The 24739-nt window shown below is 34.6% G+C and overlaps 1 protein-coding gene, 2 long non-coding RNA genes and 1 pseudogene across 6 annotated transcripts; 2 read left to right on the forward strand and 2 right to left on the reverse strand.

The window, feature by feature from the left end:
• Positions 1-1007: 1007 nt before the first annotated feature.
• On the forward strand, positions 1008-2648 carry LOC143538065 (uncharacterized). 3 transcript variants are annotated; one of them, XR_013136188.1, is made up of 3 exons: positions 1008-1121; positions 1395-1840; positions 2276-2445. It is a non-coding gene; the product is annotated as an uncharacterized LOC143538065 (long non-coding RNA). The 3 variants fall into 3 exon arrangements; XR_013136187.1 differs by lacking the exon at positions 1008-1121 and adding an exon at positions 1182-1231; XR_013136189.1 differs by lacking the exon at positions 1008-1121 and adding an exon at positions 2588-2648 and having other exon boundaries at positions 1311-1840; positions 2276-2398.
• On the reverse strand, positions 2276-2648 carry LOC143538066 (uncharacterized). Its single transcript, XR_013136190.1, has 2 exons — positions 2540-2648; positions 2276-2448 (listed from the first exon to the last, which is right to left on the reverse strand). It is a non-coding gene; the product is annotated as an uncharacterized LOC143538066 (long non-coding RNA).
• A 16824-nt stretch (positions 2649-19472) lies between these two features.
• Positions 19473-21028, forward strand: LOC143538063 (mannose/glucose-specific lectin-like; annotated as a pseudogene). The gene is made up of 3 exons (XR_013136186.1): positions 19473-19556; positions 19814-20065; positions 20195-21028. The product of XR_013136186.1 is annotated as a mannose/glucose-specific lectin-like (transcript).
• Positions 21029-23858: 2830 nt separating this feature from the next.
• On the reverse strand, positions 23859-24445 carry LOC143538064 (non-specific lipid-transfer protein-like). The gene is made up of 2 exons (XM_077031704.1): positions 24103-24445; positions 23859-24015 (listed from the first exon to the last, which is right to left on the reverse strand). Exons 1-2 carry the CDS (start codon positions 24441-24443, stop codon positions 24006-24008), a joined length of 351 nt encoding a protein of 116 aa, XP_076887819.1. The 5' UTR covers positions 24444-24445; the 3' UTR covers positions 23859-24005.
• Positions 24446-24739: the final 294 nt, after the last annotated feature.

Raw genomic sequence — 24739 nt, forward strand, 5'->3', positions numbered from 1 at the left:
TCAAAGATATCAAAATTCAAATAATTGGGTATAGCCGCAACCAAACTCGACTTCCCGGTCCCAGGCGGACCATATAACAAGTACCCTCTCTTCCACGCGCCTTCCCGACTTTCTTATAATATTCTCTCCTCTCCACAAACGGTTCAAATCATTTATCACCATCTCCTTCACATTTGTATCCATTGCCAACGTGGCAAATGTCGGGGGATGGTCTAAACTGACCGACGTCCACATCCTTGTATTCGAATCCACGGTGAATATTCTCACGGTTTTCTGCTCTTGCTTTCTCCTTTCGGATTCGCTAATAATAAACGGTAATTAAGTACTCTTTAAGGCGAGATCCTTGTGTTTTCGGTTAAACACGAGCTCCAACGAGCGTTGATCGGACCCGTAAGTGAATAATCCATCGGGACTGAAATAGCCTTGTGTAGGTGGTGTATTGGTCTTGTTAGAAGCCAAATACCAAGTGAAGCTTACAACATTGTAAACATCAGTGAAGGTTTGATCAACCTCCATTGCCACATTAATAATGTGTTTGTTAGTACGATCGATTGTTGGTGACGTTGGATATGAGTGGGTGTGGGTGATATATTATCTAATAAGATAAATATCCCACCCCTATAGTATGTTCTGATGTTGGCCGCGAGGGTTCGAATCCCATTCAAGTGTGTCTTTTTTCAACTATTAACCAATTAATTTTTTATATATATTTTTGCAACTGTTAGTGTACATGATGTTAACAATGTTGTACCACATCTCTGGCTACTCCACCTGTCCATTATACTATACACCTGTAAGTCCTTTAGTTTATTAAATTGTTTTCTTCTTTTTAGGGAATGCATACCACTTATCTGTGTCTCTCTCTTTCCTCCGGCAAACCATACCTTTCCAGCGGTCGGCGGACGTAGGCAGTGGTAAACCTTCGTTGCCGGATTTCATTTTGGAATCCTAGGCGGCGAAGGTAAGACGCCGCCCTTTGTAACTCCGAAATCTGCTTTCTTTTTCGAAGACGGCTTTTGGAACCCTAGGCGGTGGCTGTGGTGGAGGTAAGCCGGTGATGCTTGACCTCTTATCCTCTCCTCCCATTAAATCATTGTTTATTATAATTATGCTTTACATGGGTATACATACATCTTTGTTGTTTATACTTTACACTTGTCGGCTTCCACTTTGGAGCCCTAAGGCCGGTGGTGGCGGACCTAAAGCTTTTCTTTGTGGTTGTGGATTCTGGGTTTGCTCTAATTTTGGGCCTTTTGACATATAATTTGAACAATACTAGGTTAAATAAATACATGCTCTCATTTCTGTTAGTTTGAAGGCATATGAATATGATGGTTTGGTTTGGAACTCTACAATTGATTTGATATTGATATAGTTTGAAATTGTTGTTGTAGATTGAAGTTTAACCCCTTAGAAGTTATTGTTTGTGGTGTTCGATTTGGTAGGATGTGGCTGATAAAGTGGCAACATTTGGTTACTTTCTCACTTTTAGTCGCGATGATGGTGGTTAGCTACTTGGTGTGCTGAGCCGTGGTTCGTTAATGATGAGTCAAAACGGGCCAAAACAGTTATATTTTGTATGGGTTGAAAAAGTTAAGATTGGATTGACCCATAAGTCAAAATCGTCAAAAAAATGGATTGGAAATTGTGGTTGTGTGACCTTATGGTGGTCACTGGCAGTAGTGTGTGTCAGTTTGTTTGTCTCTTTATAACGGTTTTATCCGGCGATGATGATGGTCCGTTACTAGGCATGGCAACTTTGGTTGCAGCCGTGGCGGGACTGAGCCGTGCTTTGTTAGTGATGGCAATGATGAATTGTGCATATGAGCCTCTTTCTTTTGTAAGTTCTATGATGATGCATTTTTATTTTTATTTTCCTCAAAGTTTGGTTATATATTTATTTTTTGCATTTGTGTTTTCACTAGCGTAAGCATTTACTTTTAGATGTTAACAGGTTTTTTTTTGCTTTGTCAAAAACACGGCACAACACGCAGTGACACATTTAGGTTTGCCAATATCGGTTCTTTCACAGTTTGACACGTTATTGCCAAGTGTGGTGTCCAAATTTCTGGACACTAACCCGTGCGTGATGCTTGGGTTGGAGCAGGTCTCAGAATAAACCTGTCAAAAGAGTGTAAACAATTTGAAATTTGCCATTTTGGCATTCATTTTACAATTACCAATGTGGTTAGGTGACTAATAGTAATTGAATATACACTGAAAATTCCTTAAGGTTTGTATCTTTTATTAACTAATTCATATTTTGTTGTTGTAGGTAACTGATTGGAGGTTTGAAAGTGTATAAAATGGTTTCAAAAGTGTTAATAAGACCTTGCTTAGGAGAAAGATGAGACTTGCGTGAGGTGCTTCATATTGGGAACAAAAAGCAAGGAAACAAGTTTGTGTTGTTTTACTGGATTCTAGAGAATGCTACATAATATACAAATACTTATTGTAAGTTAATAATCAATTGTGTATGTTTACATAGGTTCCAATGATAAGTAAGGAGACCTCAATGCTGCTATTTCAAAGTTAGAACCTAAGGCTTCCGCTTTGAAAGAAATTGTGCATTTTGTTTTTGTGATAGATTCAGATTCAAAGTGAATGTTCTTTTGCCGGCTTTATACTAATGTAAAAGTTGAAACTGAGAGCTGCACGTCTTGGTTGCGGCGGGTCTAAAAACTAGTTATTATTATTGAGTCGGGATGAGAGGTATAGATTTGCCGCCTGGTAAATCTGGTTTACACGATACTCATCGAATTCGTGAATGACAATTGTTAGCTTTCGGGATATTATAAACTTGCTGATGAAGTTACGGAGGTGATGCTGAAGCTCAGGTGGTATGTAGTTGTCGGCCACGCTGCGGACAACCATCACTGCAGCGGCGACAGAGCCGATGGCGGAAATGGCGGTTTTCTCGCTGGTGGCGATTTTGGATTCCGACATTATTATTATCGAGATCAAGGGCTGGGATTTAGGGAAGGTTTTGATTGTTGTGGAAATGGTGTGGATATGTATTATAGTGTGATTACAGTGTGACGTATAACTTTCTAGAATTTGCACTAGGATTGTAAGGCTACGCATAATGAATGAACTACAAAATGAGACGTTTTGCTCCGTGTGATCTTCAAGCAACAAAGAGTAAGGATTTGTTTTTAGGTGTAATAGTGTAGGTGCTACAAATAGTAATATATATATATATATACGCCCTTGCCCCATTTCGCCAAAGGGGGCGGTGATCCACTTGAAAATTGGCCGTCACCCTCAACAAATTGCCCACTACACACACCCTAATTTTTATATCATAAATAAGTAAATAAGTTTTTCTATTTTGTGTGAAAAGATTTTGTCATAATATTCAGTCTCAAAATGTTAAGGGAAAATGACAAAATTGATCATTTTGACAATGGTAATGACTAAAATGTTCATATAAATCTCATCGGTTTTATTATGTCTAGCTCAAAATCAACTGACCGTCCTTTTTTTTTAATCCAATGATCAAGCGACACATGTCATAATGTATTAATGTTTCCAGTTGGCGCATCGTTTTCTGACCCACCCGACAAAATTGTTTCTGGCGCCGCTTGTTTTTTTATGAATCTAGGTATCGGCTGGTTTTCCTAGGAGACTGGTATTTTTTTCTAGGCGCCAGGTGAAATTTTAAAATCAAGGCGGCTACTAGAGTAATTAAGGCGCCACCTGGTTTTCTAAATTTTGATTTTTTAAAATTTTAGATTTGAAGAAACCAGACGCCATCTGGAACATTTTTGTCGGGCGGTTCAGAAAACGAGCCGTTGACGACAAACTTTATTGACGAGTGTCGCTAGATCACTGGCTGGGTTAGAAAAAAAAAAGGGTGGTCCGGTTGATTTCGAGCTGGACATAATGATATCGGTGGATATGTATGGATATTTTAGAGATTACCATGGTTCATATGGACATTTTTGTCATTTTCTCAAAAAATTAACATTTTTTTGTCATTAGGAACCGTGTCTAAGTGTTGGAGCAATATGAACATTGTAAATGGAGACTTGATCCAACGAAGGCTTCAACTCAATGTCTCAATCGCGTCACCCACCAGAAAATAGGATCAAGAGTCACAAGAAGCGTTTGGGGAAGATATTTGAAGAAATCAAGGCACACTCTTTTCATTGGATAAAAAATAGTACGAAGCTTTGATACTTAGATTGGAAAAACCTTGAGCACGTTTAATGTTGGTTTTCAAATTCTTTAAAGTCCGTTCACTGTTAACTTCATGTTATCTTATATGTATTTTTTTTTACTTGTAGCATATGTTTTTGTAGGTGTTTACGCCAATAATGAATGTTACGGCGATATGGTTTGTTAGCAATCTTATTATAATCTTTTTAAGTCGTTATGTGTTTACCAAAACTTACGGATGCATTATTGTTATGGAGTTGTATTAGCGGGATAGAGTGACACCAGTCACATCATTGACTAGTATGAGACATGAGTATAAGAATGTAAGTGATTATTGGTTTAAGTAAGGAGTAGTCGTTCTTTCATGGAAGTCGTCAAAAAAATATGCATAGCCACTAATAAATAGGGGTGAGCAATAACTTAACAAAAAAACGACGAATCTAAACTGAAATAATTAATAATTAATTATCGGTTAATTTTTGTGACGTCGGTTAATTGAAACTAAACCATTCATATATTAATATATTTCTAGCTTTATTGCATCTATTTTATTTACTTATTTTATACCACCATTTTATGTATCCATACTTTCATTTCATTTATGTATATCTACATTTCAAGTGTTTATAACTTTATGCATCCATTATGTATTTCAAAGTAAAATTTTTAGCCAAAAGTTGATTTTGGTTACTAACCGAAATTATCTGGACCGAATCAGAAACAAAAACAAAAACAAAAAAGTTAACCAAATAACCCAAACCAAATCGAAAACCAAAAAAATAACAGAATAAACCGAACCAATTAACCAAAAATTAATCGGTTAATTTGATTGTGACTAATAACCAAACTAAATTGAACCGTGCACACCCTTACTAGTTACTATGGACTCTGAGTTAGTTGTGTTAGATAAGGTTGATAACAAACAGATTGAATGGGTTTGTCAAGCCCAGCCCATCACAGTGGATAATTTTGACATCTACCTATTTTAATAAAGTAAAATAATTATGATACGTGTCAGTTTGTGTGGTTAATCCTTACAATTTTTTCCCTCCAAAAATAATATATGTCATATATCAATAATTATTCACTTTTCTTTTACACTCAATTTATATTATATCTATAATATAATTAAATTATTCATTTTTCTTTAAACTCTATTTATATTATATATATACACTTTTATTAAAAAAAATATTTACATGTTATACTTCTATACATTGTTATAATATATTTCACAACATACTTAGTGAAATCCAAAAATCAACAACAAACTGTGTTTGTTAAATATTGTAAATAATATAATTTTATATGTTACCATTAACATATTATACTATGTTTATTGTTGATGATTGTAAATAAAAAAAAATCTAACATGCTTTCAATTTACAAAGTATTTTTTTTATCATTAAATTATAAATATATGTAAAACAAATAAAATTTAGAATTTTAAATATGACTGAGTTTCAAATTTACTTTTATATACATTTTTGGAAATAGTCAATAGATTTGGAATTTTGAACAGTAAGTATTTTTTCCATTACTATTAAAATTTAAGAAAAACTGACACTTCCGACATGCCACCTCTAGACCTATCAGTGCTTATAAGTTTTATCAAATTAGAAACATTTGTGTCAGCATTGACTTTTCCTTAAATAGTGATTAAAATGTTACATGTGAACCATGTCGTACAAAATTATGCTCAAGTGAAGCAAAATATTCACAAAATTGAACGGGTTATCCTGTTTTTTGTTATTTTTTTGTCAACTGGAAAAGTTAAGAAACCCCTCAAACTTATCAAAAAAGTTTTCAAAATGCAGCTCAAAAATCTTACTACTCTAATAAAAGGATACTATCTTTTGCCACTTGTCAAACTCTCATCACTCCTCACATTTCTTAACCCATATTCGGTAAAATGGTATTTACTTCGGGTCAACCCGCCCAAATAATGTTTTTCTATATTATTCAAGATCCATTTTTTTTCCGTTCAACACATAACCCTCCATAATAATAAATCCTATGCACCTGATTACTCGCTGCTTTCTCCCTTCTCTGATTAAACATATGAGTCTTAGATACCAACACTGCTATTAGTCGATACCTTCTTCCTTATCTGATTAAACCTATGAGACCGTTCATCCCCATCACTGCTATCTTTCATCCCCACCGTTGCTATCGATCCAGACTGTTCATCATGATTATTTATTCTGGTCAATCTTTTTCTTACCAATGCAAATCCAAATCGTCTCATGTTTTCCACTGTTGGTTTTTATTAGGTAACTTTCCAATTCCCTACTTTAGATCCATCAATTTTCAGTTTTCTTAACTGACCAACAGTTGATTTGTGTTTCAATGCATAAGTTTCATTTTTTTTACTTTATCTTAGGTAAATGGTGCATCCTTTGTCTTTTTGTGGTTTAAAGTTCTATGCTTTTTATGAATTATTTAACCGATTTTGAATGTGTGATATTATAGACCGTGTCAATAATATCACCTATAATTTCATATCATATAGTAATAAAATTATAATTTATATTATATAGTAACAAAAATTTCAACTATTTTTATATTTTAATATTTTTCAACAAGTCTTAGGATTTAATTACTAAAATATATAAATTATGTTCATATATAACTTATATATATAATTCTTTTATTAAATAATTAAAGTGTTTATTATGGTGCATATAATGTGTATTATTTCATGTAAATTAGACAGTTACTAAAATATTATGATATATTAGACAGTTTTCAACGCATTGGGTATATAGTTTTTATGATCTTTTTCCGTATTTGCATGCGTATATATTAGATAGTTAATAAAATAATATCTTCCATGATGCTTTCAGTTTTGAATTTAATCCTAAAAACATATTTAATTTAATATGACTTTACTAAAACTATTCAATATAAATATGAAAAGCTACAATCAAGGATTATTAATTGTTTAAATATCTATATACTAAATCATTTTAATTTAAAATTGTAACAACTCAATAAAATATTGACTAACACAAAAATATAAATACATAATACCAATATTTGACTGGTTGATAAAAAAAAGTATTAATTATAAAATTTCAACATTTTGTATATATATGTTTTCAACAAATCTTAGGAATTAAATACTCAAATATCGTTGATATAATATTACTTTTCAATTGATAATATCATACATTTAATCAATTTGAAGCACACTATATCAATTTTGAATCACAATTTCTAACAGAGAATGCATACTTGATTCATAATTCCTAACAGGATATGTGTACTAGATGAGGTTGATTAATCAACAATTTTAGAGTATCTCTAAAAAATGAAGATTAACTTTATTAGGATATAATATTACTTTTCCGACGTTGCTTATTATTAAAATATTAGGTATTGATAACTTTAATAACATATAATTAACAAAATATTATATTCCATGATATTTTAACAGTTTCGAATAAAGTTGTGAAAAAGCATATTTAAAAAAATGACTTTACTATAATTATTCAAGATAACTATGGAAAACTACAATCAAGGATTATTAGTTTTAATACTTATTCAGTTATTCAGTAAATCATTTTTTTAAACAGTAAAAATTTACTAAAATTTCGACTAATCACACGGGATTATAATTCAAATTTTAAACATTTCATATCTAATACTGGACTCAACTATTACATATAGAGGAATGTTAACGTACAAATGAAATTAATGTGCTAAATGTGACAGGTTGGCGTGATGGTGGTACTATTTTATCGGGTCCACATGTAATGGTTGTTACTTGTCATTTTCGCCCACATTTTGTCGTTCACTAGATGCGATTTGGTTCTCTTTTTTCTCGCATCAATTTTCTGGAGCCCTTTTATAATTTTGTTTTTTCTACCAATTTATTTTCACTTTGTTTGGAACATTTAATTTTCTAAAAAACCTCCATTGAAATGTGGAAGATCAATTAACTAGAACATGTGAATAATTTCAAATTTATTAGAATATGGATGAAAACACCGATTGAAATTATTTAGGGAAAAACAGACTTCAATTTGGGAACATACGAACTTAACAAATGAAAAATTCATTGGAATCTTGATAAAACCTTGATTAGATGCTTAGATGCTTGATTTAGAAATCTTCAAAACACGAGGTACAAACGAACCAACGATTCAGCAAACTTCAACTCGATTGGAATCTTGAAACATGCGAACTCAATTGGAATAATTTGACAAGAATTAAAGTTGATTGATGTAAAACGAAAGTCTACAAATATTATGGTTCGCATTGATAGAACTTGTACTATGCAAATGAAGGGGTTTTATTAAATAAGCTAGGTTAATTTTGTATTTTTGACAGTCTAATTTCTTTAATAATATTACAAACCAGATATGGATTTATAAAGGATTACATATTTAAATCCAAATCCAATTCCTTTAAAATGCCTTATGTGAACCAAACGCCCTTCAACACAATATGATTGTTAGAAACCGTAAGGCCAAAGGTATTTAACGAAATCACACATATGAGTACCAAATGTGAAATATCTTGTTAGCAATTAACCCTTGTTTTCAAACAAACATAAATAATACAAAGTCACAATCCTTTTAACAATTTCACAATAAGTAATTTGAGTAATGAACACCATAGCCTATATTTACCTACAATCCAAAATTGGACAACTAGAACATTAACATTTGATGGAGCTACACAACTTAATTCAATCGTTCCAAAAACATTATCAGAAGACGAAGATGTGTTGGTTAGGGAGATCTCAAAACAAGGGTGAAGTGGCTTTCTAAAATGATTGAACATGTGAAGGTGAGGGTGTCAGATGTTCATGTGGAGGATCTTAGTGATTCAAACTTAGATATTGATTAACATCCAGGTAATGGTTTCTTGTTTATATGCTTATATTAGAACATGAAGTTATTATTATTATTATTATTATTATTATTATTATTATTATTTATTGATGTCCTTGTAATGTTAACTAGGACGAGTTGCACACAACAAGCTGGAGAAGGACATATTCAATTTCATTGATCTGGAAACTGATTTGGCTCGTCTTTACCATGGTAAGGGTTGGGATTCAAAGACTATTTATCCATGGATATGTCACACCCCGCCCAAGACGGGGCACTTACAGTGCCCAGTCAGCACAGACTTACAGCGGAACAGTAATGTTATACAAAAACTAAAATATTTGTTACATGTCTAACTATTACACTTACTAGAAAATGTAGTGGTAACCGGATAAAACATCTTAAATCTTCCAACACATAGCAGCTAGTCTCCAAGCCATTACTTACCAACCTGTAATACATGCTCAAGTAAAAATACGTCAGCACAAAACTGGTGAGTCACATAAACTGACATATTTAATAAATTGTACTAAAACAATTTTTTTATTGATCAAGTATGAGCTCATTGCATGTCATGCCATAATTATAACCCGCCCGCTTCACGTTAAAGCCGGGTCAGCATCATATATTCGCACATACAGACTTTACGCACGTTTGCTGCTGTATAAAGTGCATGTACCCTCGGGAAAATATAATGATTATTATAATATATATAACACCTTGGGTGCCACACTATATGTGCCATGCAAATACAAGATCAATCACGGTCCAAACAGTTTTATGAGCATGTATCAGAGTTTTGAAAATAGTTTAAGTAACTCACCTGACAAACTTTCTTCAGCTACTTTGGCTCCTTTCACTTTTACTGGTATCTAAAATTTAATATACTAGGTAACGTATTTATATCAATAAAGTAATATTCTAATAGTCATATGCCATTCACATAACAACTGTCATTATTGTGCACAACCATTCAAGCGAAGACATATTATGGTTCAACAACCATACCCTGTCATTTATAATTTATTTTAACCATTCTTGATCAACACACTCATACCAGATTGTCCACAATCTGGTTGTGCACTTACTAGACAAGTTATGCTAAGGTCATACGCCCTACTTTAAATATTCGAATGGCATAATTTTTATGCCTACGGTTTACCTCCTAAGTTCTTAAATTATTATTAAATCAATAAAATAATTCTTAAATATTTATTTTCATTATTATATTTGTAAATAATATAATAAATGAAAGTAAAGATGTACCTTATTTCTCCGTTCTTCCTATGTAATAAAAGATGGGAATGCAGCTTACAAAAATTTAGTTTCCTATTTATTGAAGAACTTGGCCGCCATTACGTGTCCATCACATAACTTTCTTATGAAGATTTAATTTTAAATATATTTTCACCATGTAAATCCGTAAGGCACACGCGTTTTAATATTAGATGCATACGTCCACTAATGAATAAAGCAAATAATGCACATGTGTGCTCTAGGTTCTGTTTTTCAAAGCTACGTTAATATTAATATGATAATATAATTATTACTATTATTCTCATACATATCATTTCAATTTTATAAGATAAACTATGTTAAAGAGTAATATTATTAGTATTAGGTTAGATCCCGTGTGACACACGGGTTGGTAAACAAATATAATAAAAAAAATAAAAAAAATCATATATATAGAAAATAAGATAAAAAATGGGTTCATATTATATAAACAATTATACTACTTTAAGTAGGCATATAAATTACAATTCAGTAAAACAGTAAAAGTTTTCTTAACTTTTGTTTACGGTCATCGCAGCATATGTATCGGAAAATTTTAATGTATATAGTATTAGTGGATATCTCTTATTATTGTTAAACGTATATTACTCTTCTAAACAACTAATAATTCAAATAATCATTTTATCCGTTACTTGCTCGTTTAGCAGTATTCAACGTATGCTCCATATATTTTTATTTACACCCATAAAACTAGATGTTAAAGGATACATATCACCTATGCCAAATAAGAACAAACAGGTAGCTAGTATGATTATTGAATCATTGTATCGCTGCATGTGTGCTAATTACCATTTATGACCATTGCATATGCAATGAAGATGAAATCCAGATATATGTTGCTCTCTGAATTAAGTTTTGTTAATGTTAAATAAATTTTTTATTTTTTGTATCATAAATTATACTGAATATATGTTTTGCTATAGCCAATGCCGATGCCATAACGAATTGAAACAACACTGATCAAATTCATGTTGCATTCCTCGCATCAACGCTCATGCTTTTATACTAGTTATCCTCAAATTATGAATTCGACCACATCTTGAAGAATTACTGATCATCTGTCGGGTATAAACGGTAATGTAAAACCCTGCCCTGCAACACCAAGAGATGTGTTTAGTCAGTTAAATCAACTTGCTGTTTCAACCTGTGAAGGTAAAAATCTTGAAACATGTTTAAATAAGTCGGATAGAGGGAGTCTTGGGTTGAGAAGGGAGGTCGGCATAGTGAGTTTACGTTAAGATTGAATCTTTTGCAAGTAGTGCAAATGGATAATGGAACTGTGGCTGTAGAGCCTGTGGTTGATGGTAATGGTCTAGACCTTAATCTAGATGCCTGTTTTGATGAATTAGTGATGTGGCCACGAGTTTATGGTGTCTGCATCCACAACTAGAATTTATGAAAATTATTGTATCTTATATAAGACCACAAATAAATAATCGATCATACTTTGGATTGAACGAGGAGAATCGAGCTCTTTTGACAATGAGTTGATTATTAACTTGTAAGCACACTCGTAGAACTTCAGATGCCATATTCTTACCTTCTGCATCATTGTCAAACCAAAGAATAAGCTGTTGACATTCCCTAGCTTCCGCCTCTAACATACGTTTGATGTGATCATTGTTGACCTTGATTACATACAAAAGAAACAAGTATTAAAAGGGAGTTCAACCTAATTAATTTGATGTTATAATTAACCCATACAAAAGTATTTGTTGCACATTTGGCCAAGTATCTTGTTCTAACCACAAAGAAACCATATAATTACCCTATGATTCTAATTTCCTTAAACTAAACAAAATGGATGACATACTGCTATTGCTTCTGAACATTCCAAAAACAATGATTCGTAGGGTTTACGATACCACCAGTACGTAACTTTTGATTCTTTATCTTTTAACTGAAGCTCCATTGTATGTCCGTTAACGTTAGTGAACACCATATCATAGTTACACAAACCACCATCATCCACCTGCTCAACAGCCACACCTCTGTTACCTAAAGAATAGAAAAAACAACTCTTGTTGAAAGAACAACAAATGTTATTTCATATAAAAAGAATAACAAAAACAAAAGTTAACTAAAAAGCTTAAAATAAATGCATTATACAACAACAGCAGCAACACATAATAAGCTAAATATATTATTTGAAAGTTCAATTTAAGTGGCTAAAAGTAGAGGGGTCCATTTAAAATCACCCTCATGAAAATATTAAGGTTACATCTTTCATAATATCAAAAATATTTCTCAAAATATAGCCACTCTTTGAGTTTTTTACCAAAATGGTGGAGGGGAAAACATATTTACCAATATAATTTATTATAGAACATTTATCAAGTTGGGGATTTTTTATTTTTCTCTCTCTTTTTTATTTAATTCCTTTTAATTCTAGGGTTGAGAAAAAAAGAAAAAGAAAAAAAAACCTACACGACGGCTACATGTAGAAACTGAACAGACTATCAAGTTCTTCAATCGAAAATTGATTTCCATTGCTCCCAATCTTAATCTTGGTTCTTCAATCGCTAATCCCAGGTTCGATATTCATACATCTTCAGGTTTTTCAATCGATTTCATGGTCAGTTTTTCATACATGATTTCATTCAATTTTTCCCATAAAATTTCTCATATTCTTAAGCATTGGTCTTATTTTGCTTAATAAGACAAATAGCAGGCATGAGATATGATCTTTATAAATTGTATATTCTTTCATTTGCTTTGGTCCCCTCTGGATTCTTTTTATTATATAAAATTTAGTTTAATTCTTGTATTTTATGTCTTTAAAATGTTGAGATTTATATTGGAATTCTTTAGTGTTTGTTTGATTCTAGTAATAAAATAATGATTGTATTGTTTGATGCTAACTATTTTACTTTTTTTACAAAATGTCCTAGTTTGCTCATCATCCTCTACTGCCACACCATCATCATCCACATGCCCATCACCCTCTACTGCCACACCATCATCATTCACATGCTGGTCAACCACCTGCTCTACACCACCACCATCCACACCTTTGTTACCCCCATGCGCCCCCCTGCGCTTCTACTGCCCGTGGGATCCTCTGACGGCGTCTAGAAACCCTCTCCCAATCCACTAATTCACCATGATTATGGTCTACGCCAGCCGGCTCCACACCGCCATCATCCACCAGCACCACAACCGTCCTCGGACGACGTCTAAGAACACGTTCCCAAGCCGCCAATTCACCCATATAACGGCCCACGCCAACCGGCTCCACACCACTATCATCACCCGGCTCAACAGCCGTCCTCTGAAGGCGTCCAGAAGCACGCTGCCAACCCCCTAATTCATCAAGATTGCCAACCGGCTCCACACCGCCATCATCCACCGGCTCCACGCTGCCAACCTCTACACCCGTCCTCTGACGGCGTCCAGAAACAACTCGTTGCACGCCAACACCGTGCTTTTAGGCCTCGGCCACAGCCACAACCACCACCACTGGTCCAACATCCCTTTCCGTTAACTCAATCACCACATTACTTGGCGTGGAAGGGCAAGATCTAACATTACCTTTAATCCTGAGTAAATGGTCCTTGATTCTTCGAGACATGGCAGACTGCATAACTTGGGTACAATACTTACATTCTGCATCATATTTGTTTGAGTGATGTATGGTTTGAGGAGGGAGAGTGAGTATTCAAAATTCTGTTAAAGTTTACAAATTAACCCTCGGTTAATTTGTTTTGTGAAAACACACCCCATGAACTATACAATAATAACAAAACATACTTTTAAGTCCTGCTCAATGGTCGGCCGCCGAGTAAGAGATGTAAACGAGCTCGAGCTTCACATGATGACGACTCGTTTACACCCTCCCAAGTGTGACCAGCGAGTAGATGACTCCGCCTCCGGATCTGAACCGCCGGCGAGTAGATGACTCCGCCTCTAGATCTGAACCACCGACAAGTACATGGCTCCGCCTCCGGATATGAACCGCCGGCAAGTGTGACCGGCGAGTACATGACTCCGCCTCCGAAACGTCAGTACAAACAAGAGTGACATATAGATAGGGTTTTGAGAGTGAAGGAATAGAGAGACTTTTTAGAATGAATGAACAAAGAGACTTTTTAGAATGAATGAACAAAGAGACGGTTTTATGATTGAACCGAGAGAGAGAGAGAGAGCTTTACTAGTTTTATGATTGAGGGGGGGGGGGGGGGGTTGTTTGGGATTCTTTATTTCCACCTCCTTATTTCCTTGTTGTTTCAACCCGTGAAGGTAAAAATCTTGAAACACGTTTAAACGAGTTGGATGGAGGGAGTCTTGGGTTGAGAAGGGAGGTCGTCCCAGTGAGTTTACGTTTAAGGTCGAATTTTTTGCAAGTAGTGCAAATGGATAATGGAACTGTGGCTGTAGAGCTTGTGGTTGATGGTGATGGTCTAGACCTTAATCTAGATGTCTGTTTTGGTGAATTAGTGGTGTGGCCACGGTTTTATGGTGTCTGCATCCACAACTGTTTTCAACTGTTTCAAAAAGAGCAGAGGAAATCACAATTTTGAATCAAACAATTTGGTGGCTTGAGATAGGTTGGGAGCAACCAACTAACCAAGGACATATGATTTTTAGTAGACATTTATACAGATAGATAAATAGATACTCACATTTTAAAGCATAGAAAAACGTCATCTACTAACTTCTCCGAACATGTGACCTTGAATAAGACGCCACTGAAGATTTGCAACATAGATCCTAGTAAACCTCATCATTGTTGGCTAAATAAACCTACAAAGTAAGTAGAAATCGCATTTATAAACTCAATGGAAGTTGTTAAGTAAAACAATACCTTTTTAAACTACATTATCGTACCAAAATGTTCCGAAAAGCGTTGAGTGGAATAGCTTCCGCGTGGTGGAGATGGTAGATTTGTTTTGTGTTTAGTGTGGCGGTCATAGATGATTTGGGTGGCCGGAAAAAGTGAAAAGGATAGAAGATGTGGAAAAGAAAGCTGAAGAAGGAGAGATATAGGTTTGAGACTGATATGGTTGTCAAACAATATGGGGTTCCAGCGGGATATTCGGGATTTCTGGTGTAGTTTGTACAATGGAAAGATAAAGACTAAAGATAGCAGTGAACATAGAGATGAAAATGACCGGTCATAGACATGCCAATGAGATATAATAGAGATAGGACATATAAATACATATTTGTTTATTATTATTCATTGTTCATTTGATTTTATTTGACTTAGTTGAAATTTCAAACTTAGTCTCCAACTTAAATATTAGTGAAAAAAAAAACTATTCTTTTGTAGTCATTGACTCGTGTGATTCGGTAAAAAAGGTTGTTCAAGAGCGTTCAAAGTCCAAACTCATTAAGAGCATTCATATTTAGTTCCATACCATATATCCATATAGTGTCAACTTAAAAAAAGAAGTATGATCTTTGTAAGAGGATAAGAAGTAACGTAGACCATTAATTTTAAATTTGAAGGGTTGAGATTAGTTTGGAAAAAATAAGTATAAAACAAAGGAAATGACAAAAAAGGAATAACACATAATTCTTGACTTTCTCTCACCGCATGCAAGGCACATGTCAATTCTTCTATTGTTTTAAAATGTTCATTACTTTTTTATACGACATCTTTTTTTTAATCACCTTAATAATGAACGTATTTTTATCTTTAATATGAGTACCATATTATTATAAAAAATTTTAGTGGGTTTTTTATACATTGTTTTATAGGTTATAATATGCATTGTGTTTTTTCCGTCATTGTGTTTTATCCAATTATGTTTTAGCATAGTGTTTTTTCCATTGTGTTTGTGTTTTTGTCATTATGTTTTTTATTTCATAGTGTTTTTTAATTATGTTTTTCATACTGTTTTCCATTGTGTTTTTTCCGGTTGCCATTTTCCGAAGACCTTTTTCTGTGATTGTTTCTCGGTGATTTTTCGATGACTTTTCCGGCGAAATTTATGGGGATTGTTTACCAGTGACTTTCCGACAACTTTTTCGATGAAATGTTACGGCGAAATTTCCGAAGACTTTTCCAGCGAGGTGGTGGCAGTGGGTGACAGTGGGCAATGGAGTGGTGGTGGTTGTAGGAAATGAGTGAAGATGTGACTGGGTTGTTAAGATTAGTGTAAGTGGGTTTTTGAGATTAAAGTAAGTGGGTTTTCATCATTAAAATAGTAGACTAAAATACCCTCTTTCTATCATTCCTAGGAAAATAAAACTTCTTATTTGAACATAACTCTATCCATATATCTCATATAATTACACTAAAAATCAATACAGCTTCCCTCTTCTTTTCAATCAAATATTAAACTTTTATACTTTTATCATTATCCTTTCTCTATCCTTCACTCACTACCACTTTTAGAAAATAATTAAATATTATACGGTATGAATAGTGAAACCTCAAATTTAATTTTCTCATATAACATTTCTCTCTCCTCTACTCACAACCACTTATAACCATACCTTATAATTTACAAATTTGTCTCGTATATTTTTAGGTAATAGGTTGAGAATACTCTAAACATTGATAAATCTCAAAAGAAGCTTCCCCTAACAATTAAGCTACTTGTTGTGGGGTGTCAAATGGACAGAAAAAATACAAGTGGCTACGTCTTAACACTGTTTAAATCGAGCCGAGTTGTTAAGGTCGGGGCGTCAGCTAGCCGGGTAACAAGGCTTTTAACAAGGAAATGGTGACGCCACCCCTAAATGACCAATCATGTTTTTTTTCTTTTATTAAATGTTTAGTTAAACTACAAAACGCAAGTTAACGAGTGAGTTAGTTAAATCTCAATTGCTTGCTTGGCGTTGACGCAACTTTTTTAACTAGTCTAGGGTCCAACTTGTCAGTCCAACCTATATTGGTGAATCTATGTAAAGTTCTACTTTGTTACTTGAGTGTTGGATAATAAACAAATGGGCTTGGAGTTGATCTAGTAGGTGTTTTGTTGTTGGCTTGTAGCTGAGCTAGATTGGAGCATATCCCGGATGCTTGATGTAACTCTGGTACAAGACACACGGGTCTAGTCGAACCCGATGGAGGATCCATTTGTGATATGAATATTTCATGTGTTTACCAAAACTTAAGGATGCATTATTGTTATTTAGTTGTATTAGAGGGATAGATCTAGTGACACCAATCACATAACTGACTAATATGAGACAAGAGTATAAGTCTATAAGTTGTTATGGATTTAAGTAAGGAGGAGGACCAGTTCTTTCAATATGGCCGTCAAAAAACATGCATAGCCGCGAATAAGTAGGGGTGAGCAATAACCGAATTGAAAGCCGACGAAACCAAACCTAAATTAACCGGGTTACTAAAAATCGGTTATCGGTTAACCGAGATTAACCGAAATGATCTAGGGCTGATGGGAGAATGGTGGGTTATACAGGTGAGTGGTGACACGTTATAAAAGAAAACTACATTTTGCATCCCAGCATGTGAAAGTGAATAAAATGAATAAATTACTAGTTGGTCTTGTGATTAGTCCAGCATTAATTTTGGCCCTCAAGTATAGGAAATTACGCCACTTGCAACAACTAATGTTACCGTTTGCAGAAGTTAGGACCAGTAATTGTATTTTCCATGCTTGAGGACCAAACCCAAAATTTGAACATACCACAAGCCGTGTAATTTACACTAAGATTTACTTAAAAAAATCAAAATGTATGCAGTAAATCTAAATAAAAATTAACAAATGAAGTTGATTGATATATCATTGTTGATACAAAATATATATTGTTAGTTATAAGAACAATATGTTCAAAGATCAGAAGATTCTTTTAAATTTTATAGTAAAGGATTAAAAAAAACAAATTTAAAAGGACACCTTCAAATTGTTATATAATTTTGTAAATTACAACTGGTATTTGACGTTGAAGTTCATACGTCTAATACAAAAATTGATAAAAGAAAATTTTCAGGCATTGAACATATGACCTAAAAGAGTTCCATTATTGGATCAAAAGAGGACAATTAAGATATGTCGGGTCACACTCACATTATCTCGAAATGAATTATTGACAACAGGACGATACACACGAGTTTTTGCATATAAATGCACAAGAGCTATTAATGCTTCTTCCACATTCTACCCAGCAAGTTTAGATAAGGTTGAGGCTAATAACCGAACCGAACCGTAAACACCCCTACGGATTCTGAGTTAGTTGCATTAGATAAAGTTGATAACAAGCTAGCATAATTGTTTTTTCAAAGAAATCCAGAAATCCAGATTTTGATTACTCCTGTTAATCAACATTCAGAAATTTTTGTTTTCGCTTGTAGAGTTGTAGTTTTCGTTTTTTGATAAAGTCGTGTTTGTTTTTGATTTCCGAGTATTATAATTAACGGACTTTACAAATATAAGGACATGTGATATTTGTGGCAAAGTTGTGGCAAAATAATTAATTGCAACTCAAAAATTGTGGATAACAAGCCGTGTAATTTACAATAAAAAAAGTTCAATATAAACATATGAAGTTTAAAAAAAAAATGTTCCATGCATGAGGATCAAACCCAAGTTTTGATTAACATACCACAAGTCGTTCAAAAAGGCTATCGACAAAATTCATGACATCGGGGAAAACCCACACCTAGGGCCGACACCCGTAAACACTCGCTCAAAGGCACGTCAATGTGGTGAAATAAAACCAATATATTTCAGTGATCGAACTACTGATTGTCTCATACTCGCCTAGTCTCCTATCATCACCAGGTGTCATCGAAACTAAGTGGTTGGGGGCAGGAATTAATCGAACCTGAGGTCTCTCCGTTACCACTCTACGTACGGCAGCTCATTGGCGTATATACACGTATGAAGTAAATGTAAATTAAAAAATAATAATAAATGAAAGTTGATTAATATATATCATTGTTAATACAAATTATTGGTAGTTATAAGTACGTATACAATATGTTGAAAGAAAACACAAATTAAAATGAACAGCTTTAGATTTACCCTATAGTTATACAGTATAGTTGAACAAAGAAATCAAATTGTTATATAAGTTAGTAAATAACAGTTGGTATTATTGACGTTGAAGTATATGCTAGTACAAAATTATAGAAGAAAATTTAAAAAGCATTGAACATGTGATCTAAAAGAGCTCAATTATTGATAAAAAGAAGACAATTAAGATATCCTAGATCTCTTAGTAAATCATTGACCACAAGATACACCAGAGTTTTGCATATAAATGCATATGACCCTTACCTTCTTCCACATTCAACTCACCTAGCTAGTTTTGATCAAAAGGAGGTTATAAGCAATCGAGGTATGAATCATACATTATATTAATTAGTCAAATTTAAGCTATATTTTTGTTAAGTTCCTATTATAGATTCTTCATTCATTAAAAGCAATCAAGTGTACGTTTTAATACATAAGACAAACGAGCAATAAGCTGTGTCGCTAGTCCTTTTTAGATAGCAAAACGCATGCATGACCTGTTGGTCACAAGTCACAACGTACACTTGGTAAATAATATTCAGAGAATTTCTTAATCTAATTCTCTTTGATATATACATGCAGGAAGCATGGCAGGAGTACTACAGAACGTGAACATTCCGAATGCAGAGACAAAAAGGAAAGGAGCGAGATATACTTGGGTCGGAATTTGGGGAAACCCAAGTGGAGATGTTCAGGAGGTAAACGACAGGGGTTTTGAAATTAAGGAAGGTCATAGGCTGCAAAGTATAAGGATTGGTTATGGTGATGATGGGATATGGAGGTGGCCTCACCCTTTCCGAAGTCTTTGGCTCGGATGGCGGAGAAACTGTCCTGGTGAGCTACAATATAACATATATATGTTAACTTAATTAATCTACTATATATTTAATGCATATATGCATACACACGTACACTAACTTAATCTCAATCATATATATATATATATGTTGTTTATAAATTCAGGTCACGTTTGACTCAGACGAGGAAATAGTTGGGATTAAAGCAAGCACTCGTATTTTGGGTCGCGGTACAATACTTTCTTCACTGTCTTTTGTAACGAACAAGACCACCCACGGACCTTTTGGCGGGACAACAGATCCGGTGTTCTCCTTACCTTGGAACCACGGCTCATAGGTCGGATTTTACGGCAAATATGCATTGGTTGGCAAATATATTGAATCCATTGGCGTCTTGTTGAAACCCCATTGGGAAATCGTGAGTGTCGGAACATGGGGAGCGGTATGGACTCGCCCGCAACTTCTTTGGTCTTTCCAACTTAACCGAAACGAGCGTCTGGATTCGATAACCATTGTTCATAAAGATGGCATAGAGTCTTTGAGGTTCAACACTTCCGGAAAGGTGGAACCTAGATCAGGTGGTGGTGTTTACGTAGCTGATAACGTAATACTTGATGCCGATGAAGAAATTACTGGCATCAGTGGCACATTCGGGGCGCACCCCACCTGCCAAGTAGTACTTTCTTCGATATCATTCAAGACGAACAAAAAAACCCATGGGCCATTCGGTGATGTCAAAGGAATTACCCCTTTTACAGTCTCATGGGATGATGGCTCTTTTGCTGGATTGTACGGCCTTTACGGTAGTTATATTAATGCTATTGGTGTCTATTTGAGGGCTTCAAACTAGGTTATATATATGGAATATTGAAATACAGTCTTCCCAATATGTAATATAGAAGTTGGTCTATCTTCATGTATTTCTTTGGATATTTATTATAATCTCAGTAATGCTATGTTGTTTAAGGCACTTTCATGTTGTAAATCGTTTGTTGGTCTATTATAGTTTGATTTTTTTGCTTTCTTTTGGTATCCTAATCTCAATAAACAATCTGATGTTGTTGAAGACACTCTAACGATGTTCAACTATATGTGTACACAAGAAAACGAAAGGAGTATGTATAAAAAACTAGGATGATATAAGAATTACACACAATTTAATAACTCCATGGATAACCATACAAATATACAACTAATTTATCAAAGTCTATATGCAACGAAAGGAGTATGTGTAAAAAACAAAAAGAAAACGAAAACGAAAGCGTAGAAAACAATCATAAACAAAATTGTTTTAAGACGCTATCATTCTAATTAAGCGAAGTTCCGAAATAAATATTTTTGATAACATGTCAGAAAATAATACAAAAGCAGTACTTGTACATGTTTTCCGTCGTTATCGTGATTTCTGCTTCATTCCATATCGTGTAACCGTTTGTGTGAATGTTGTTGTAAATACCTAAAAATGTAGACGTTTTTGTTCTTAAATCACGCCGGCGTTTTAAGGTATTTACTACAAAATTATCACAATGGCTACACGATATAGAATGAAGCAAATCACGATAATGGAGGAAAACAAATACTGTCAAATAATATGCAAGAATGTTACCCGTGTGAACCACCCAAATATGTATCTTTTATTAATTTACAATCCACCAAATTTATGGGTTATTACTCTTAGCCCTTAAAACTATCACTAAACATAAAATAGTGTTTTGATTATTTGGATTCTTTGTTTTTTATTATTAAAATAAATTTAAACATAAAGATATGAATTCCTCAAATAAATATATATGAAGACCTGACGGAATAGATGTGAAGGCCGGCGGAACAGATACGATGGCCCGATGGAATAGATGTGAAGGTCGCCAGAATAGATACGATGGTCCGACGAAATAGATTTGAAGGCCGTCCGAATAGATATGAATGTCCGACAAAATATGTATGAAGGCCCGACAGAATAGATCCATTGGCCGACCGTTTATTAAACCGTCTGGCTGCTTAATAAGCGGTCGGCGCCAAAACCTAACTGTCTTTTTTTATAAACGGTCGACCCGACCGTTTAAGTGTATACGTGTCAAGATGTAGTTGTTTAAAAATGGAAATGTGTCAAATCGATCTGTCGAATATAAGTAAAATTATGGTGAATACTTAAGTTTAGAAAATAGTCATTTTTGTTATTTTTTTAATTAATTTGGGGAGTTAGCCAAGGAATTGGTGTGATGAAATTTTCCCTAAACTCATATCAATCCTACAGGGTTAATATGCAGTTTACTTATAATAAATAAAGGGGTTGTTTATAAAACTTCCATTAATAAAACAAAAACCTTTATCTACTTTTACACTCCATCGGTCATCTTCTCCATAATAAATTAGAATTTTTTTTCGAAATGGTGTATATTTACAAAAAAAAAAAAAGGAAAACGGGAAAAGTAAAAAAAAAAAGGAAAACGGTATATCATTTCCTGCCACCAGAGGATTAGGAACAATGCAGATTAGGATCCTCCATTGGCAGGCGAGGTTCAATCATTGGGGCCTATTCCTTCCACGCCAATGGAGGATTAAGAGTAGCAACTTAAAAACCCCGTTTGTGTTCCGTTATAAAACTTAGCCGACGGCTAAACTTAGCCAACTTGTCCTCAAAGCTGCCATTCGCCATCCATCTGCCAACATTTTGAAACGAAGGTCGATAACCTTCTTGCCAATCAAAATTGTGGGGACCCGCCCCATACCCGGTATCAGTCCATCCAAAATTGGAGGAACCCGCCCCATACCCGGTATTAGTCCCTCCAAAATTGGAAGGACCCGCCCCATACCCGGTATTAGTCCCTCCAAAATTGGAGGAACCCGCCCCATACCCGGTATTAGTCCCTCCAAAATTGGAAGGACCCGCCCCATATCCGGTATTAGTCCCTCCAAAAATGGAGGGACCCGCCCCATACCCGGCAGTAGGGCCTCCGACATTGGAGGGACCCGCCCCCTGATCAACATCGTGAACAGCGTTTGCTCGAGGTCAAATTGGCTAAGTTTAGCCGTCGGCTAAGTTTTATAACGGAACACAAACGGGGTTTGTATGTTGCTGCTCTTAATCCTCCATTGGCGTGGAAGAAATAGGCCCCAATGATTGAACCTCGCCTGCCAATGGAGGATCCTAATCCGCATTGTTCTTAATCCTCTGGTGGCAGGAAAGGATACACCGTTTACCTTTCTTTTTTTTTTTTTGACTTTCCACGTTTTCGTTTTTTTTTTTTTGTAAATATACACTATTTCGAAAAAAAATTCCAATAAATTAGCTACTCCATTAAAGCTTCGGGAAGGTTTTTAAAAACTCCAAGCACCGAATATTTAAAATTATCGCTAAAAAGATATAGAAAATAGCTCAAAAGTGGGCACAATAACCCAAATATTGGCGACCTTGCAGTCGGATTTCCCTTGTGAATCTGAAGAGCTTTAATGCGCCTGAAAGCATGGACGTTTTCCACATCAGGGCGGAAGAAGTACAGGTGCGCTGGAGATAGTCTTAAACAAGTGTAGCATGAATTTTGTTCACACCCATTTGTAATCATTAATAATTGAGATGTCATGTACTCATGTTCCGCTAGATGTGCCCAATGGGTGTTACTACTAATAAATAGACCATTTGGATGCTACTATTGTTGCATCAGTTAGGCACAACGGTTAGTACTCAACGAGTCATAGTTCAGTTGCATGAGTCATAACAAATTAGGCATATCAGTATTATGAAAAACTTAGAATGCATGGTTGATTTTATAAATATAAACTACAGTACTAATTTTTATATTAATTAAAATTTTTGATAAAGCTTTGCTCTTTACAACCAAATACACCGATACAGATAACAAGAGCATTATTTATACACAAATACATCATAATCCAAAGACACGTGAATCATGATCCATCATCCATATATATTTATATATATATGCTTCAACTATTTCCTCCATGCATTAGTTTCAACCTTAAGTAACCCTGCAAAAAATGCATTAATCGTTAAAAACACTTAAAATTAAAAAATTTAACTGTATATATTCATGCATATTCACAGTTTAAACATACTTGGAGCAGTCAGTACTAGGGCTGATCTTGTAAGGAACGTTGACACCACATTTTCCGGGCAGGCTGCCTGCAAAGCCGAGGTTAATACCCGAGTTAGACGCGTACACACCCTTCAAGCAACCACAAGCGGTTTGACGGTCAGGTGTTGACTTTGCAGCATTATTGAGCCCTCTAACCCCAGCACAACAAGCAGGTGGCACCGCACCACCTTTGGTCAGGTACCCTAAGCACGGAACCAACGCGCTGACCACCTGACCACATGTGATTGCCTCGGTGCATGGCACCCCAACCACCATGCACACGAGTACCAAACACATAACCTTTGTTGCCATCTTCGCCATTGTATGAATTGTAATTGGTGCAAATAACTATTGTGTCAAAGGTGGATATTTATATTGGTGTTTAGTGCATGTCCATCCATGCAAGTGTCGTAGGTTGAAATGAAATGAAATGAAGATTTGATTTAAGTGGTTGGAGGTTGGGATTGGTGTTAATGAAACATTAAATGTTTTTGATGTTTGAGTGTTCCTAACTTGTGTAAATAATTGAACTATCTCGTTTAGTTGTTTTAGCAATCTATTGCAATCGGTAATAATGATTGACTGCAATTATAGAAGACAAAGAACCTAACCTAACG

This window comes from Bidens hawaiensis, unplaced genomic scaffold (assembly GCF_021521415.1).
Source record: "Bidens hawaiensis isolate Kalapana, Puna unplaced genomic scaffold, B.hawaiensis_p1.1 tig00011466_1, whole genome shotgun sequence".
Taxonomy (NCBI): domain Eukaryota; kingdom Viridiplantae; phylum Streptophyta; class Magnoliopsida; order Asterales; family Asteraceae; genus Bidens; species Bidens hawaiensis.

Coding starts and splice junctions, on each gene's coding strand:
- LOC143538064 (XM_077031704.1), bottom strand. CDS start 24,443: ATGGCGAAGATGGCAACAAAGGTTATGTGTTTGGTACTCGTGTGCATG.